The sequence below is a fragment of the Ictalurus punctatus genome, chromosome 26 (genome assembly GCF_001660625.3).
Source record: "Ictalurus punctatus breed USDA103 chromosome 26, Coco_2.0, whole genome shotgun sequence".
Lineage (NCBI taxonomy): Eukaryota > Metazoa > Chordata > Actinopteri > Siluriformes > Ictaluridae > Ictalurus > Ictalurus punctatus.
Window position 1 is genome coordinate 13,491,472 of NC_030441.2, and position 16,661 is coordinate 13,508,132.

Below are 16,661 nucleotides of genomic sequence, written 5' to 3' on the forward strand. Positions count from 1 at the left end.
AAGATGCTGAAATATTAAATTATTTTTACTTTATTTTGGATTTTTTATCACAATACACTGTATAACTTTAGTATCTCTCTCTCTCTCTCTCTCTCTCTCTCTCTCTCTCTCTCTCTTTTCATTTCAGATAATCAAGCCACTCATTCTGCTCCAGCCAAATCACCTGCTCAGGTAAGTGTAGTACGCTGGTGCCTTATTGTTTTTAAACCTCATGTTGTACATGTGCATGGTAACAAATGAACAATTTTGGTAAAACCATATACCATAATGTGTTGTATGGATATTGTGGTGCAGATGTGGCCTTTAAGATTCCTTGGGTTTTTATTTTTTATTTTTCTTCTCCACCCCCGCACCCCACATGGTTTTGATCACGCAGCACCCTGCAGGCATGCTCCTTAGAATTTAAATTAATTTGTTGTGCTTCACACAATATCCACAATATCCAATATGCAACACCCTACTGTAGCTCACCACATAGTAGCTAGGCAAGATCAGACCACTCTCTGCCTCTTCGGATTGGCAATGATATTAGTCTTGAATCGATCTTACATTTTGAATGGCACTGTTGAATTCTCGAGTCTGATTTTATGACTGATGTTCCAAGGTGTGTGTGAACTTTTCAGTAAATGCACAGCTCAAGTATTTCCGGTGAAGTCTTGACTGCTTTACAGTTCCATATCACTTCTCCAAGTGAACTGACATAACTGAGAACTTGGCCTACCATCCACCACAGCGTACACACTTAGCAACAAACAAAACAACAGAATTTAAATTTTCCAGAAATAAGTAGGGGCCATTACTATTAATTATTCAAAAAATAACGCGCACTCGAGGTGGTAATGCGGCCACGACTCAGCCATTGATGTGCAGTTATGAGAGAGAGCACGCGTGACTGCAGTAATGAGACAAAAGCCAGGAAACAAGTACCTATATTTTCTGTAGTCATAAAACACAAAAAACCCTGTGAACAAGTATTCAAATCAATAATTTTTGTTTTTTATATTATCAGCATGAAACAGAAACTGTGATCTCTCTCTTGCTCTCCCTCCCCTCCGGTAACTGCATATAAATGGCTCAAGCCTCCGTTAATAAATTGGCAACGGAGGCTTGAGATGGGATGCGTAATAAATTAGTCCCACACACGAGAGCGTTTAAAGGACAAAAACCTGACAAATGTCTTGAAATAAAACATCTGAACAATGTCTTGGTGTGGTAACTGTGGTATAAGCGGAATAATTGTCTCTGGTCCATTGAATTATTTAAAAAAAATTCAACTTTACCAATAAATCAATGCCCTGTCGTCAGTTATTCCTTACATATATTTATCATTCTCTGATGGTGTCCTGATGTATTAACTGCACGTTTAATTTCGTGATTTTGTGAAAACAAGGAATATCCGTAAAAATGTAAGGGGAAAAAAACCCCCGAATACCGGACATAAATATTGAATAATACGGAGATTGGAAAATCCTTTTACACGTGACTGCATGAGGGTAATGCAGCGGATTATTTTGTGTGCTTTGTAAACGCACACTTCATTCTGTTCTCTGTAGGTACAAGATAATGTGTATATAAATATTACTCTGTTTAATGCAGCGATTTTAAATATTACTCCACATAACTAAAGTCACAATTGCGGAGTTGCCAACTCTCGCGCATTTACGACGTCTAAGGAAAAAAACAAGACCGTACCGTGAGTGCTTGTGCTGTTTATTATATGTAATTGGTGTTTGTGTTCATCTTGTTTGTGGTGTATTCCATTGCTGTTTTTGTTTTGTTTTGTTTTTTTTAAAAAAAAGAAGGAAAAAAAAATTTCAAATTTATTCCAAAAAAAAAAAACTTATTCAAAAGGTTGAATAAGTTTAATGTGCTTAAGAGAGACTTTTCACCAGCGCGTAACTTGTATTTCTCTTAATTTAATGCTGTTTGAGATTGCCTGAAACGCAGAGAAACACGTCACGTTCTCAGCATCATGTTCGCCGGTCTCTCCTGCAGGGAGTGATTCTTCCAGACGTGATTTTAAATCACGTGTCCCTGGAGAAAGAGAAAAAACTGTATCTGGATTCAGCAGGACCAGATGGGAGACCAAGGGCAGATCGCTTCGCTGTGCTTTTGTTTAAACGCTTAATTCCCCTCGATGTTTATCAGAACTGGGCAGGTTCTGTTAACTTCGATGGCTCCAGGGGGAAAAATGCACTGCCTAACAACCTGCGTCAAACACTTTCGGATGCGGTTGGTCGGAAATTCCAACTCGCAGCCCGTGACTGGAAGCCGATAAGAGATCGAATTAACGAACTTCTCCGAAACAGACGAACAACTTTCCCACTTTTTTGAAAATTCCTACAAAAATCACTGGATGAAAACACTTCTGATAATAACTGACTGTACTCATTGCACTTTATATTTAATAAAATCGTAATTGTATTGGAACATGAACAGCAATTTATTTATTTGGATATATTATTTTCAATATTTACATACATGACGCTGTCCATTAGGGGTGTGCCTGAAGCCGAATAACTTGCTTGGAAAAGTACCGACAAGGACTTTAAAACAAATACCCACGAGTAATTAAAAAACAAACAAACGGAAAGATGGATCGCAAATTGTGTAATCAAAAAAATCTAAAACTAAATGTCTGTGGAAAAATATCAACAGTAAATCTGATCTAAATTATTTTGAACTTAAAATTTTTGAATCTGAAAAAAGAATGAATGTTAAAAAAAAAAAAAAGCACCCTTTTTTATTTTTTTAAGGTGGAGTTTTAAAAATAAGTTTTATTTTTGAAGTTTCGAATATTGTTTTCAGTGCTACATGTAAATAAAAATGTTAACGTTGTCCCAACATGCCAGTCATTGAGTCAACAGAGTATAGTTACTCAAATTACTCAATATTCTTACTAAAGTTGCTTTTTTGTTCGTGTTTTTACTGTTTAAAAATTTAATGACTTTGGGTCATTCAATGAATTTACCCAATTCGTGCCTGCTATAGGCCTGCCTAGCCTACAGTATCGACAACTCATTCTCACTTATTGTCCATTTCCCCAATGACACCTTGACATCTGTATGGATAAATGTTTCAGAGCAGTCCTGCAGGGCCACACTGGCCTCCTGAGTCCACCTCACAATCCTTGTGGAGACGGGCTGCCTTTGAAATGCGGAAACATACTGAGGTGTTAACAAGATAAGGCTATGATCTGCCAACTGGGGGTAGGGTAGTAGCTTTGTATGCCTATTTAACATTTGCATACAAAAGGACTAGTGTTCTGTTTTCCTGTGTAATGCAGTCAACAAACTGGTGGAAAGTTGGGAGATCTGAGAGATCTTCTGGAATCCAGATTTACATGGTTAAAGTCTCTAGGAATTACCACAAAAGCCTCAGGGTTTTTAGACTGTATCTTTGCAACAGCGGCAGATATAACGTCACATGCTGCTAAAAAAAACTGCAATCCCTCCAGTTTTCTTCTTAAGCCTCTGGTATACTTACTTTTTTTATGTTTACGCTAGCGTATGCGCACAATCGTACACATAGCCTTTCAAAGTATACTCCATTTGACATGTACGCGTACACAAGCAGTCGACACATTACGACAACTTGCACTACCCCTCCTGGCCTGCAAGAGTCAGTACAGAGCAGTAAAGTTTATCCTTTTGGTGTGAATGATGACAACGAAGAAGAATCACAACACTAAGAACAATGCTTGGGCATTGTTCAACACGAAGAACAATACATCTCTCGCCATCATTAGCACCCATATACAAATCCTTATACACTTTTTTTTCTTCTTCGACTACCTTGAGAATCAACCGCCCTGGGTCACTGTTGCCACCTTGTGGAACAACTAAACAGTGCAAAAATCGGGCAACGTGTGTATAGTACGCATGTACTGTGGTGATGATGAAATTTGTGCACGTGTACAGTACACTGTTCCTAGTGTACGCGTTAAAAGTGAAGCATACTTCCTTCTTGAAGCATACTTTCTTCTTTACTGCTCAGCATAACGTCTCTGTCCTCCCTAATAATCCTGAAGCCGGGTATGGAGGCACTGTGTGGTCCGGGAAGTCCGCGTGCAGCCATGTCTGAATGAAGCACAAAATACTTCTCTCCCAGTATGCCCTCTGGGTCTGAATCAGTGCAGATAACTCGTCCGTCTTATTTCCCAAAGACCTAATATCACAGAACCACACTTTGCAATTTATGTTAATACATTGCACAGTGTCTTCTCATCTTTTCTTTGGTAGTGCTGTCTAGTCTTTTGAGCATTTTGACTTCTTTAAAGCAAAAACAGCCTTGAGGGAAAATAATCTTAACATAATATTTTTCTCCTTGGATTATGGCATCATTGGTGATAAATTCTGCATAAGCCAAGGAAGGTGTGATCTTAAAATTAGCTTAAAATTACCTTCCTGGTCATTGTCTTTAGTACATTACACTACAGTAAGTCTTTAGATTGACCTGCTGTGTCCATCTCGTCAAAACTAAATTACTGGAATGTTCATTAACAAAGAGTCCCCTCCCCCCAAACGATAATGAAGACCAGACAAAAATTCGCATCATGACTAATAATTATTATTAGTTTTTAAACATGCTGTTGACGAAAGTATGACCAAAAAACAAAAATCAACTCAATGTGATTAAGAAAGAATGTGATGCACTAATGGCTGATAATTTCAGTAATTGACCTTTTAATAAAGAAGTCGTATATCTTTCAGCAGGAATGACCTGCTTGAGCAGAGTGAATGAAAACCAGTACACTAAACCACTTTACTAGCGGGTTAATTAACTCGCCCAAATGCATCCTGTAAGATTGATCCGATTCATAGACAACAAACGCAATGTGACAACCTGCGTCTGCACAAATAACCCACATGCACAACTATACGTGATGGTCAGGATGTGTAAATCATGTTGTGAATATGCTCTTTCATAAACGTTGCCATGTTTAAATTAATACATGAAATGTTTGAATATTTTATTTAATTTTGCACTTTTGTCAACTAATGTTTTTGACTAAAATGAGACTTTAGCTAGCATAAAATTGGCGAATGAACATGACATGACAAAATAGACAAATTTCAAATGATATTTTTGTCAAAAGACAAAAATTATGACTAAAACTTTCAATGCAAAAAAAGGAAGCAAAATGAGTGCTATAGTAATGCATCAATGATCAAACTTCAAATGTAAATTTAATACAAGTCCTGGCAAACGTGGGAAAAAAATACTATTAATAACTGAATTATTAATGTTATCAGCATGTGCGCAGTACAAATATTGGACAAACTTGAATAAGGATCACTGTTTAATGTGCTCTGCTGCTTGTTCAGAACGGTTCTGAGAGAGGTTCACAGATCCACGAGCCAAGCACAAGCAGATCATGGGCTTCAGTACAAGAAACGGCACCGTTTGGTTGGAAAAGCATATCTGCTGGATATAGTACATGTCCTGGCAGAACTACTTTATCTAATAGCAAGCCATGTTTGTTCAAATGAAACATGACCACCCCCTCCTGGCCTGGTCTTTCCTGTACCCGCAGCATGCGCGTGATCCTGCGTGACGAAATTGCAGGATCCCTTTTCCTTTGACACGCATTCTCAATGGCCACATCTGTATCTTTAAATTTTATTTTATTATTATTTTTTTTTAAATTATCCAATGTGATATGTATAGCATAGTAATAACAGAGTAATTTTAAAGTTGTTGTTGTATTATTATGATGATGAACAGGCCTACAGAAATTGAACATTTTTAAACTGCAACACGTAAAACACCAAAGAACAAAGACTTGCAATTGTTATTATATTTGGATCAGGAAGTTGAATCAGGAAACTTAGGAAGTCCTAATTTTGGATCAGGCAGTCTTTAACTCCCACTAAGTCATATCACATCAACCATAAGAGGAATTGCATGAAGTGCAGGAACAAATATATTGTAATAACACGTCATATTGTGTGTTTTTGTTTTTCATTTTCCTTTATAACTAAGATGGGGAAAACCTTTTTAGAAATGTTCTTTTCAGAGTAGCCTAATGTCTTATTTCATATATGGGGAAAAAAAAAGAAGGTGGGGAGGGGTGCAAATAAATTTTTTTTTTTTTTTTAAATTGTGGCACTTGTACGTGCTTTGTTTTTGATTTTTATATATATATTTCTCCTCATGGAGGGGGGGGTTGGGTCTGTGAGGAAACTTCTCGGCCCTTCGGTCTAGTATCTATTCAGTCTCTGTGCAACAGCCTGCTCATTCCACTTATCTACACTGTTGTAAAATTCAAGTGACTTTAAAGTCCCTTTTGCCATTATCACATCTCTATTTGTATGTCTTGCCTACAGCAGGGACCACAGTCTGTTTTAAAGATGGTGCATGACTCTTTGAGCATCTCACCACATGTTTAAAGGGGCATTAGAGTGTCTCTGCAGTCAAATAAAACGTTAAAGTTGTTAGCTTAACACCTAAAGGCTGTCCAACTTCTGTCTGTTGATTTAGCTCTCGAGTGAGTAGGTAAGGTTACCTAGGCTATATCAAAAAATTGTTTTGGACATTTTCAAATATTTATCACTTCCTGTCGTTTCCACAGCCTGCTCGTCCCAAGGGCTCGGTCATTGACCTAACTGAGGATGATGATGATGTCCAAGGTAAATTGTTACATCTCCACTTGGCTCCTGTTGCCCCTCTCTTTTCTTACTTTTGCTCACTTACCCATATACCCACTTACCTTTCACGCCCTTATTCTCTTGCCCTGCTGTGTGTGTTATAGTTACTGGTGTGCAGAAGGCTACTGCTCCTGCCATTCCTACCAATACCCAGCGACCCCCAGGGCCTCCAGCATCACAAGTGAGCTCCACCTCTGTTGGTGAGTTTCTCCATTTTTCTGCTTCGCTCTCCCTTGCATATTATTCAGCCCTAAAGATCTTTCTTTCTTTCTTTATTTATATTTTTATATCTGACTAACTAGTTGACGTCCTATTGCTTTTTGTTTTGTTTTTTCCCCCTCTGATTAATTCTCAAATCCTTTGTCCTGGCTATTAGCTCTTTAAATATTACGGCCCTGTTTTGAGGTTTGTAGTTAAATCTGTTTAATTTTTTTCAGCAGGTCGCTCTGTAGCGCAGCATCGACCCTCAGTGGTAAGCGGATGTTACTAAAACTTTTGAAACTTTTCCTTGTTGTAAAAGTAATGAATTGTCAGTGTTGTTGTAGCCTATAAGCATGCAACTGGTTGAGTCGGAAAAATGTGTATGATCTATAACTGAGTTTGTACTAAACAGTTGTTCTACCATTTCTCATCCATCCAGGACTCCCCCTCTAAATCTCGCACAAGCTCTTCATCCTCGGCTACTCTTCCGCAGTTGCCAGTAACCCCGCCCGCACCAGCTCGTCTGCCTCCAGAGGCAGCGCACACGTCTCCACCTCAGCAGCCTCAGCTGAAGCTTGCACGTGTGCAGAGTCAGAACGGCATTGTGCTGTCATGGTGCGTGTCTGAGACTGAGCGAAACTGTGCACCTGTGGACAGCTACCACCTCTACGCCTACCACCAGGACCAACAGAGTGCATCGGCGGGATCATCCACACAGTCGCCCTCACACTCGCTGTGGAAGAAGATTGGTGAAGTGAAGGCACTGCCGCTGCCCATGGCCTGCACTCTCACCCAGTTTGTGTCCGGTTCTACGTATTACTTTGCAGTCAGGGCCAAAGACGTGTACGGCCGCTTTGGGCTGTTCTGTGAGCCCCAGTGTACCGATGTTATCAACCCACAGTCTTAAGTTGATGTAACGAATTGTGTTAGTTAGCGAAGGAAAAATGTGGAGTAGTCGTCAGAAATATCCAAACTGTGGGAGAGACTGAACTGCTAATGATGAATCAGACTACTTGTTTAGTTAGGAAATGTCCCCAGAATTGGATAGGATGTTTAAAATAGACACACATACCCCGCAGAAACAGACTTGCACACCAGTCAGTAATTTGACGCTATTTTAAGGAAAATGGGGAATTGGCACTGGTTTGACTTGTGCCACAAATGGTATTTTCCACGTGTAGAATGACTGTACAGTTAAGTGTTGAACCAATAGGTCAGATATTTATACATCGTGTTTGGTCCGTTCCAAATTTTTCATTTTTCTTTTCTTTCTTTTTTTTTTTTTTTTATTTTTTTTTATTTTTTTTTTTTAAAAAAAGAATGTTTTTTTGTTTGTTTTTTTTTTTTTCTAATAAAATGACTTTCAATCCATTGCACATATGCTCCATAAAACAGCATGGTATCAAGCTACATGGAAAGACAATGGTGGCATTATTGCTTTTGTAATGTTCTGTCTGGTAACCAGACGCCCAAAGAACAACCTTCAAATAAAGGTATTTAAAATGGAGAAAAAAAATCCCTGTCACTTGAACTTGATTTTGTAACTTTAATTTAAAGGTATAATGTGTAATTATATATTGGAGAACATATACAGTACCTCCACTATGTGAAACTAGACAGATGTAGCTATACACTCACTGAACATGTTAGAAAACCTGTACACCTAGTCATTCATGCAATTATCTAATCGGCCAAATGTGTGATAGCAGTGCAGTGCATAAAATCATGCAGATACAGGCCAGCAGCTTTTGGTAATCTTCCCATCAATCATCAGAATGGGGGGAAAATGTTATCTGTGATTTTTGTCCCTGGCATGGCTGTTTGTGCCAGACGGGCTGGTTTCAGTATTTCTATAACTGTTGGGATTTTCACACACAAAACAGTCGCTAGGGTTTAGTCTGAATGGTGCAGTAAAGGAAAAAAACTTCAAGAGAGTAGCGGTTCTGCAGAGAGAAAAACCATGATGAGCGAGGTCAGTGGAGAATGACCAGACTGGTTTGAGCTAACACAAATTCTACAGTAACTCTATACATTTGTGGTGAGCAGAAAAGCATCTCCATGCACAACATGTTGAACCTTTATGTGGATGGGCTAAAACAGCAAAAGACCACATTGTATTCCACTTCTGTCAGCCAAGAACAGAAAGCTGAGGCTGCAGTGGGCACAGACTCACCAAAAATGGACCGTTGACGGCTGGAAAAATGTATCCTAGTCTGATGAATCTTTATTTCTGTTGATGCACACTGATGGTAGGGTCAGAATTTGGCACCAACAGCATTTATACATGGACCAAACCTACCTTGTGTCAACAGTCCAGGCTGGTGGAGGTGGTGTGATGGTGTGGGGAATATTTTCTTGGCACTCTTTTGGTCTGTTAATACCAATCAATCATTGTTTGAAATCCAGTCTATTTGAGTATTGATGCTGACCATGGCATGTACATCCCTTCATAGCCACAATTGACCTAGCTTCTAATGGGTACTTCCAGCATGATGATGCACCATGTCACAAAGCAAAAGTTGTCTCAAACTGGTCTCATGAACAGGACGAGTTCAGTGTTCTTCAGTGGCCTTCCCAGTCACCAGATCTGAATCCAATAAGAATAATCCTTTGGGATGTTGTAGAATGGGAGCGTCTCAGCATAAAAGTGCACCTGAAAAATCTGCAGGGATTGTGGAATACAGTCATGTTAAAATAGACCAGAATCTCAAAGAAATGTTTCCAATGTCTTGTGGAATCCATGGCACAAAGAATTGAGGCTGTTTTGAGAGCAAAGGAAGGCTCTAAACAGTATTAGTATAGCGTTCCTAATAAAGTGCTCCATAAGTATATCGCCGCCTCATGTTGAGATTCCCAGCAAAAACATTTCTTTAGCTGAGCTCCATTAACATATAAGTATTACAAATCCAGCCGTTTTTATCGATCCAAACTCTCCACAAAACGCTTCACTCTAAGCAAAATGTGATAACTGCTCTATATGCACACACAGAAAAGCCAACTCTTTAAGTAAGGACTCATCTAAAGGGTAAGGTTACTGTTTAGAGGTCAACGCAGTACACATTCTGAACAAAAAATTGCTTCATCAACCAGACTTTTCAGGCTGATGGCTCCACAAGGGGGAAGTCTTATTCAAGTATCTTTAGTGTGCATCTTCGTTCAGAGGGACCAAACTGGCATCAACCTGGACAAGCCCATACAATCAAGATCTGACCAATATACATTAGCACTCTAATTATGGCAATTAAATACAATATCTTGAACACATTTTTATATGAAAGCAAAAATATTTTTGATAGCTTGCCACCCATATAATAATATACCAAGACCAGTGTATATCGTGACGTAGCAAAAAGATTCACAGGTCAAAAAAAGCACAACTTTTCTCTGTAGGAGTGCTGCTTTATACTGGCTGGTTTACACTAGCAAGGATTAATTTTAAACCTGGATTAAAATAAAATTTTATATATTGATCCAGATGCAATGAATTTGCAAATGTTTTAAAATGATCAGGATTGCACTTAAAACTTAATTTCATCTTTGGTTTTGTAGTGATTTTGGATGAATCCTGTTAGTCCATTACAGGGAAGTATGTCTGTCTTCCAGAGATCACAAATTTGAATCCCAACGTTGCCACAGCCATGCTCTCTTCACTGGGAGTCTTGCTCTCTGGGTGAGAGGTATAGTATACAGTTGCAATCAAAATTATTCAACCCCCATTGCAAATCAGGTTTATTGTCAAAATGTACAGACTTTCACCTGTTTGCAATGAACAAATCAAACAAAAGCCATTGACATAGTAAATGCTTCAAGTAGTTTCCCCAAATTCAGCTCAAAATACTACTTATAATGGCTTCTCCAGTTTCACAATGATTCAACCCCTTGAATAGAATCCCTCTCAACAGTTGTCTCAAGCACATCTGATGCAACTAATCAAGAGCTTCATTATTTGCACCAGGTGAGCTCGAGCTGGAACACATAAAATACCTGAACTGGCTAGGGGCATAAAATAAATGAAATACCTGGACGGGGCAGAAAAGGAAGCCATCAATGGCTGCAACCAGATTTCTGAGAAGGCAGGTTGTGAAAACCCCCCGAGTGACAGCAAAAGACCTGCAGCAAGACTTGGTGGCAACAGGCACTGAGGTGTCAAGTGAGCATGGTAAGGCACGTGCTAAACGCAGAAGGTTTCCATGACATACTCCAACTCCAAGACATACACCATTACTGACCCAAAAGCACAAGAAAAGTCGGCTCAAAATCATATAAATAAGCCACAGAAGTTTTGGGATTCTGTTCTGTGGAGCGATGAAACAAAACTGGAACTTTTCGGCAGGATGGATCAGCGGTATGTCTGGAGAAGGAAGAATGAAGACAGAACACTCTGACCACAGTCAAGCATGGTGGTGGCTTGATGATGCTCTGGGGCTGCTTTTTATCCTCTGGCACTGGAAACCTGCAGCATGTGGAAGGCAAAATGGATTTATTGTAGTATCAGGAAATCCTAGGAGAAAACGTTATGCTGTCTGTGAGGAAGCTAAAGCTTGGGCCTCATTGGAAGAAGCCCTGGAAGACACTACAGGGCCATCATAGTCCCCTGACTTGAACACCAGAGAAAATCTCTGGTGGGATTTGAAGCAGGTGGTTGCAGCACACAAACCGAAGAATATTACTGAACTGGAGGCCATTGCTCATGAGGAAATGGCTAAGATTCCTCAGGAACTCTGATAGAAGCTGGTGTCTTGCTATGCATCTCGTTTGCAGCAGGTCATAACAGCAAAAGGATGCTCTACTAAGTACTAAAGATGCTTGCCATGAAGGGGTTGAATAATTTTGAAACTGGAGGTCATTATAAGTTGCATTTTCTGTTGAATTTGGGGAAACCACTTGAAGCATTCATTGTGTTTTCACAACTATTTAAATTGCTTTTGTTTGATTTGTGCAAACAGCTGAAAGTCTGTACATTTTGACAATAAATCTGATTTGCAATGGGGGTAGAATAATTTTTTATTGTAACTCTACACTCTCTCCCCTGTCAAACACAGCAACAGTAGCCAATTGTGGCCATCTGTGAGCTCATGCATGTGGAAGAGGGCAGACAGTACTTTCCTCTGAGTATTTTATTTCTCCATGTGACAGAATGAGCAGCAGTTCGAAAAAAAAGATGTCCTTGGCTGGCTTCATGTAGCTTGGAGGAAGCACGTGTTAGCCTTCACCCTCCTGAGTTGGTAGCTGGTGTGTGGGGAAAAATGCACAAACAAGGGCATGGAACACATTTTAATGTTACACACACACACACACACACACACACACACACGCACACAGGACATGTCCAAACTAGCAATCAATCGCATACAGATCTATTTAGTGAGCCCTGATTTTGACCAAATCCTCACATGCTTCGTTTTATCAAGAAAACTCATGGCCAAAGTTGGGCCAGCCTTACAATACAGCAAAAATGCAACACGTACTCACAAATGAAAATAACAACAACAAAATAATGGTGGGGGACACAGTGGCTTAGTGGTTAGCACATTTGAATCCTACTTCTACCCTGTGTGCGCCAAGATTGCATGGTTCCCTCCCGGTACTCTGGTTTCCTCCTCAGTCCAAAGACATGCACGATAGGCTGATTGGCATTCCCAAATTGTCCATAGTGTGTGAATATTCCCTGCAATAGGTTGGCACCCTGTCCAGGGTGCCCCCCACCTTGTGTCCTGAGTTTCAGGCTGACCCTGTGTAGGATAAGCAGTATGAGAAATGGATGGATGGAAAACAAACAATGGATGGGAAACAAACTCTTGCTCTTCAATAAGGTAAAGTGTTTGGTGCAAGATGTTTAATATTAAAAAATACAATGTGACAACTTGTATACAGTCAGTAAGAATAATTTAAAACACAATAAAATCACCATGCTACTATAGTTATAATATAGTAGTAATTAGTAGTGTTATATAGTATTGTAATTATTGTTATATTACAGTTAAACTGTTGTAGTTAAACTAATGAAAAGTTCTGCTTGTCAATCTGCTATCAACATTTTTTTTTACTGAAGCCAATGCTCTGGTCAATAATAATCAGCATCATGAGTAGTAAAGAACATCATGTAGTGTCTCTTTATTCCTAAAGCACTAACTAAAGAATGAGTGACACAGGAGGCACCAGTTCTTTGTGGACCATGTTCATGTTCTTCATTCTCAGCATGCTCTTCATATTTCATTATCAGTGAATTTTTGCATTAATACTTTTGGACATTAGGTGTCCACAAAAGACCTTTTTTTGGTAATGGATTGAATTGCGTAATACTCAGTGTCTACCACATGGTGTCAGTAAACCCTTAAATGTTCACATTCACGTTCCTCAATCAGATTACTAACAGGAATTGCGGTTTACATTTGTTCATGTAATCAGTGGCACTTAGAACATTTGTTTCTGAACATTTAGATCCTCTAAGCAAAAACCACCCTTCCATTATGCACCACAACACGAAAACCCCCCCCCCCACTATTTTCACTGTTTATTACCACAATTTCGCCTACTTAAATTCCTACTTAAACTAAATCAATCTTTACAGTAGTGTCCCTATTATATCACAATTCTATATATAATAATGCTCCATCCATAAGCATGTATCTCACATTGCATGGTATGAGACTACTTAGAATAATTGGGGCCATTTTCTTAGGTTATCTGTGACTTGATCAGCGGGTCTTTTCTACATTGTTTGGTTTCATGATCTGAACATAAGGTGCTAGCTACACTAACATTTTCCCAACGGAATAGTGGCATTGCTCAGAGTTGGGACCAGTTTTGAAATTTTGAGAAGGTGACCTGCTCCCTGGCAAAGATTCAGTGCTGACAGATGTTTCACCTGGATCTCACACAGGTCTGTAAGATCTCAACTTTCTCCTGAACTTTCCTGTGATTTCAGGTGCTTTGTTGCACTACTTGGGTTATTATTTAAAAAAATGTTGTTCTGGCATTAGCTAACTAATAAACTGCTAGCTTAATACTGATGCACACATGGGCTAACTGTGTTGGCTGACTGGTTTCTATTAAGGGTGATGTTGGTCACAGAGGGGTATTGGAAGGCCAAACTTCAGCACAGCTTGGTGATTTCATGGCTCATACCTGATTGAACTAAGCAGTTAATTAGCACACTCTAGAAGGTTAGAGCAGGAAAATCACCAAATGCTTTTGAACTCTGTCCCAAAGGAATTGATTTTGGGACCCTTTGACCAGGTGCCACAAGCAATTGCTTGGTTTGCTTGTCTTCTTGCTTTGCCTCTGCTTGTGGTCAGGGGCAATACAACGTGAATCAGCATGATCTATACTATGTAGGACCACTACAGTACACTTTGGCTCAGTGTAATCTTTATATTTGGATAAAGTGTAACAAGAACTTGACTTAGAACTGTATAGCTAATGGCTGTGTCTTTTGCCTACCTTGTGTATAGACCAGACTAAAAAAGAAGCCAAAAACATCCCAAAATCTGCATGAAAATGGTTCCCACTAATCCTTCACCTCTCCTTATCCTTGACACCCCATTTTCTTTTCCTTTCTGACAGTAGGAACAGTTGTCAGGACAAACTGTCCAACCAGAGATGAGAGGAAGAAAGATAGGACGAAAGGATCAAAAGAAGAAACAAGGACAAGCTCAGGTCAGGAATCAAAAGATTGAGAGAGGGCCTGACAAGACAGGTTGAGAAGGGGGCGTGAACACAAGCTAAAATAAGACAGAAGAAAAATGAGAACTTCTGGTCTTCTCATCTGAAAAAGAGAGTGAAGAGTGCTCATCCATTCCTTGAAACCCAAATTGGGGAAAATTTGGGTATAACTATCAAGTAATTGAAAACAACACTAGATTCATCTGTTTGTCCTGTTGGGGAACCTTTAACAAAGCATTTCAGAGATGGTTCCATGAAGACTCTTTTTCTGAGAACCCTTAATAATCTAAAGAACCATTGAGAAATATGGAGGCCTGAACAAACAACACCAAAATAATCCATCCAACAACCCATGCCTCTCTCAGTTGACTTGTAATCCTGTAGAGGGCTCCCTCTTCCCACCTCACTCTGTCTCTCCCACTTCTTCGCTTTTGTACCAGTAAATGCAGAGTGAGAGAGAGAGAGAGAGAGAGAGAGAGAGAGAGAGAGAGAGAGGGAGGGAGAGCAGATCCACATTGTGGCATTCATAGGCGGACAGTGCAACCGCTAGCACCTCTGCAGCCAGTTTCCCCTGTGCGCTCCCTCAATCACTGTCCATGGAAAAGGGCTATTTCACACTTTAACGAAGGACTCCATTTCAACAAGTCACCAGAGAGTTGGAGAAAAAAAAAATAAAGCACAAAAAAGAAAGCAAGAAGGAATTGCAACAAGGAGGACAGGAGGAAGGAACTGAGAGACAGACATCACCTCCTGCGATCTACTCCCCCAGTTAAAGGAGAGAGAGAGAAAGAGAGGACAGGAGGGAAAAACGGAAGTCGCTGGGATATTCGTTTTTTTCTTTCGTTTTGTTTTTTTCTTTTTCCTCATTGTGGTGCTGGGAGGCTCGTCTTCTTTTCACCTGTTTGCGCTCTCCATCATTTGCCTCCTGATTTATTTCTCCATCTACATGGTGTACAATTTTGTCTACCTATGACACACACTGGATCAGGGAAAGAAGGGGAGAGGGGCTTTTTTCCGTTCTTTCCTTTCATTCGCTTTCCAGTGGCCCTTGGTTCTGACTTTGATCCGACTTCACTCCTCCATCAGTCCCTCCTTCCCATCTCCGGTCGGACCATCCCTCTCTCCATCCATCCTGCCCCCCTCCAACAAAAAAACTCTGGCATTCACTGAATGAAAGTTGGACAGAATTCTTAAAAAAGTCTACAGTCTACCACATTCCTCTTCTTTTAGTTGTATCATCCTTTCTTTCCCCCCTCTTTTCCTTTTTTCCTTCCCTTGGTCCTCCAATACCTGTCCTTTCACATCACTCCTTTTTTTCCGGATGCTTTAAAGTTCCTCTAGGTAGGTTTAACAAACTTGTTTAGTGTCTGTCTGACCTGTTTGTCTGTGTGTGTACCTGTGTGTCCTCTACTTTATGTGTACATGAAACACACATTGACACACACACGTACATACACTTGCACATGCACACACTAAACAAAACGGACGAAGGCGACCAGGCTCTCGGCGCTCGTCCTATGCCATCCATCCATCCCGTTTGCTTGCCCATCTCCAAACTCCCACCATTTTTTCTGTCATCTGTTAAGTCAGGGGTCTTCAGTCCCGTGCCATTCTGTCCCTCCTGAAATACACACGCAGACATAAAAAAAAGTCATTTCCACCATCTTCAGAACCCATATTTAGTATCTGTGTTGGGCCTAAATGGATAACACCACACCCATGAAGTAAAAGCGTTTGATGTTGGTGCAGTGTGAAGCAGTTTATTCATTAATTCAGTAGACCTCTATAAGACAAAACAAGGCTCGACTTCTTATTTATTGGTGCAGTCATTTACTCTGAGACACAAAAATCTGCTTTGCTATATGTATTTTTGTCACCATTACACTCAATTAAGCACACATTGGACTCGGTAATGTTTATGGTTTCTAGGTCTTGAACCAGTTTCCACGGTTAGTTTATGTCATACCATCCCATTGGAATATTTGAAATACGGATGGCATGGTTTGCAAAATTGATGTGCTAATCACACTTTCCATTAGCACTAACCATTAGTTAACAGTCAGTGATTTAGATGTTTAAGTTGTTATCAGGTTTTTCTCTGCTTGGTGTGTTCTTCATAAAGTAGACAACCTTGTTTTCAAAATC

At 39.8% G+C, this 16,661-nt stretch overlaps 1 protein-coding gene across 8 annotated transcripts in view; it reads left to right on the plus strand.

The window, feature by feature from the left end:
* The window catches only part of atf7ip (activating transcription factor 7 interacting protein), a 55,695-nt gene extending 47,548 nt beyond the window's left edge, over positions 1-8,147 (plus strand). For 6 of the 8 annotated variants that reach the window (XM_017457148.3, XM_017457155.3, XM_017457149.3 and 3 more), the window contains 5 exons: positions 128-171; positions 6,575-6,632; positions 6,755-6,850; positions 7,088-7,122; positions 7,291-8,147. In XM_017457148.3, the coding sequence (XP_017312637.1) occupies positions 128-171; positions 6,575-6,632; positions 6,755-6,850; positions 7,088-7,122; positions 7,291-7,758 (701 nt within the window). In that variant the 3' untranslated portion in view covers positions 7,759-8,147. Of the gene's footprint in view, positions 1-127; positions 172-1,995; positions 2,425-6,574; positions 6,633-6,754; positions 6,851-7,087; positions 7,123-7,290 lie in introns of those variants that run through there. The other 2 variants (XM_017457154.3, XM_017457156.3) reach the window with 2 other exon arrangements.
* Positions 8,148-16,661: the final 8,514 nt, after the last annotated feature.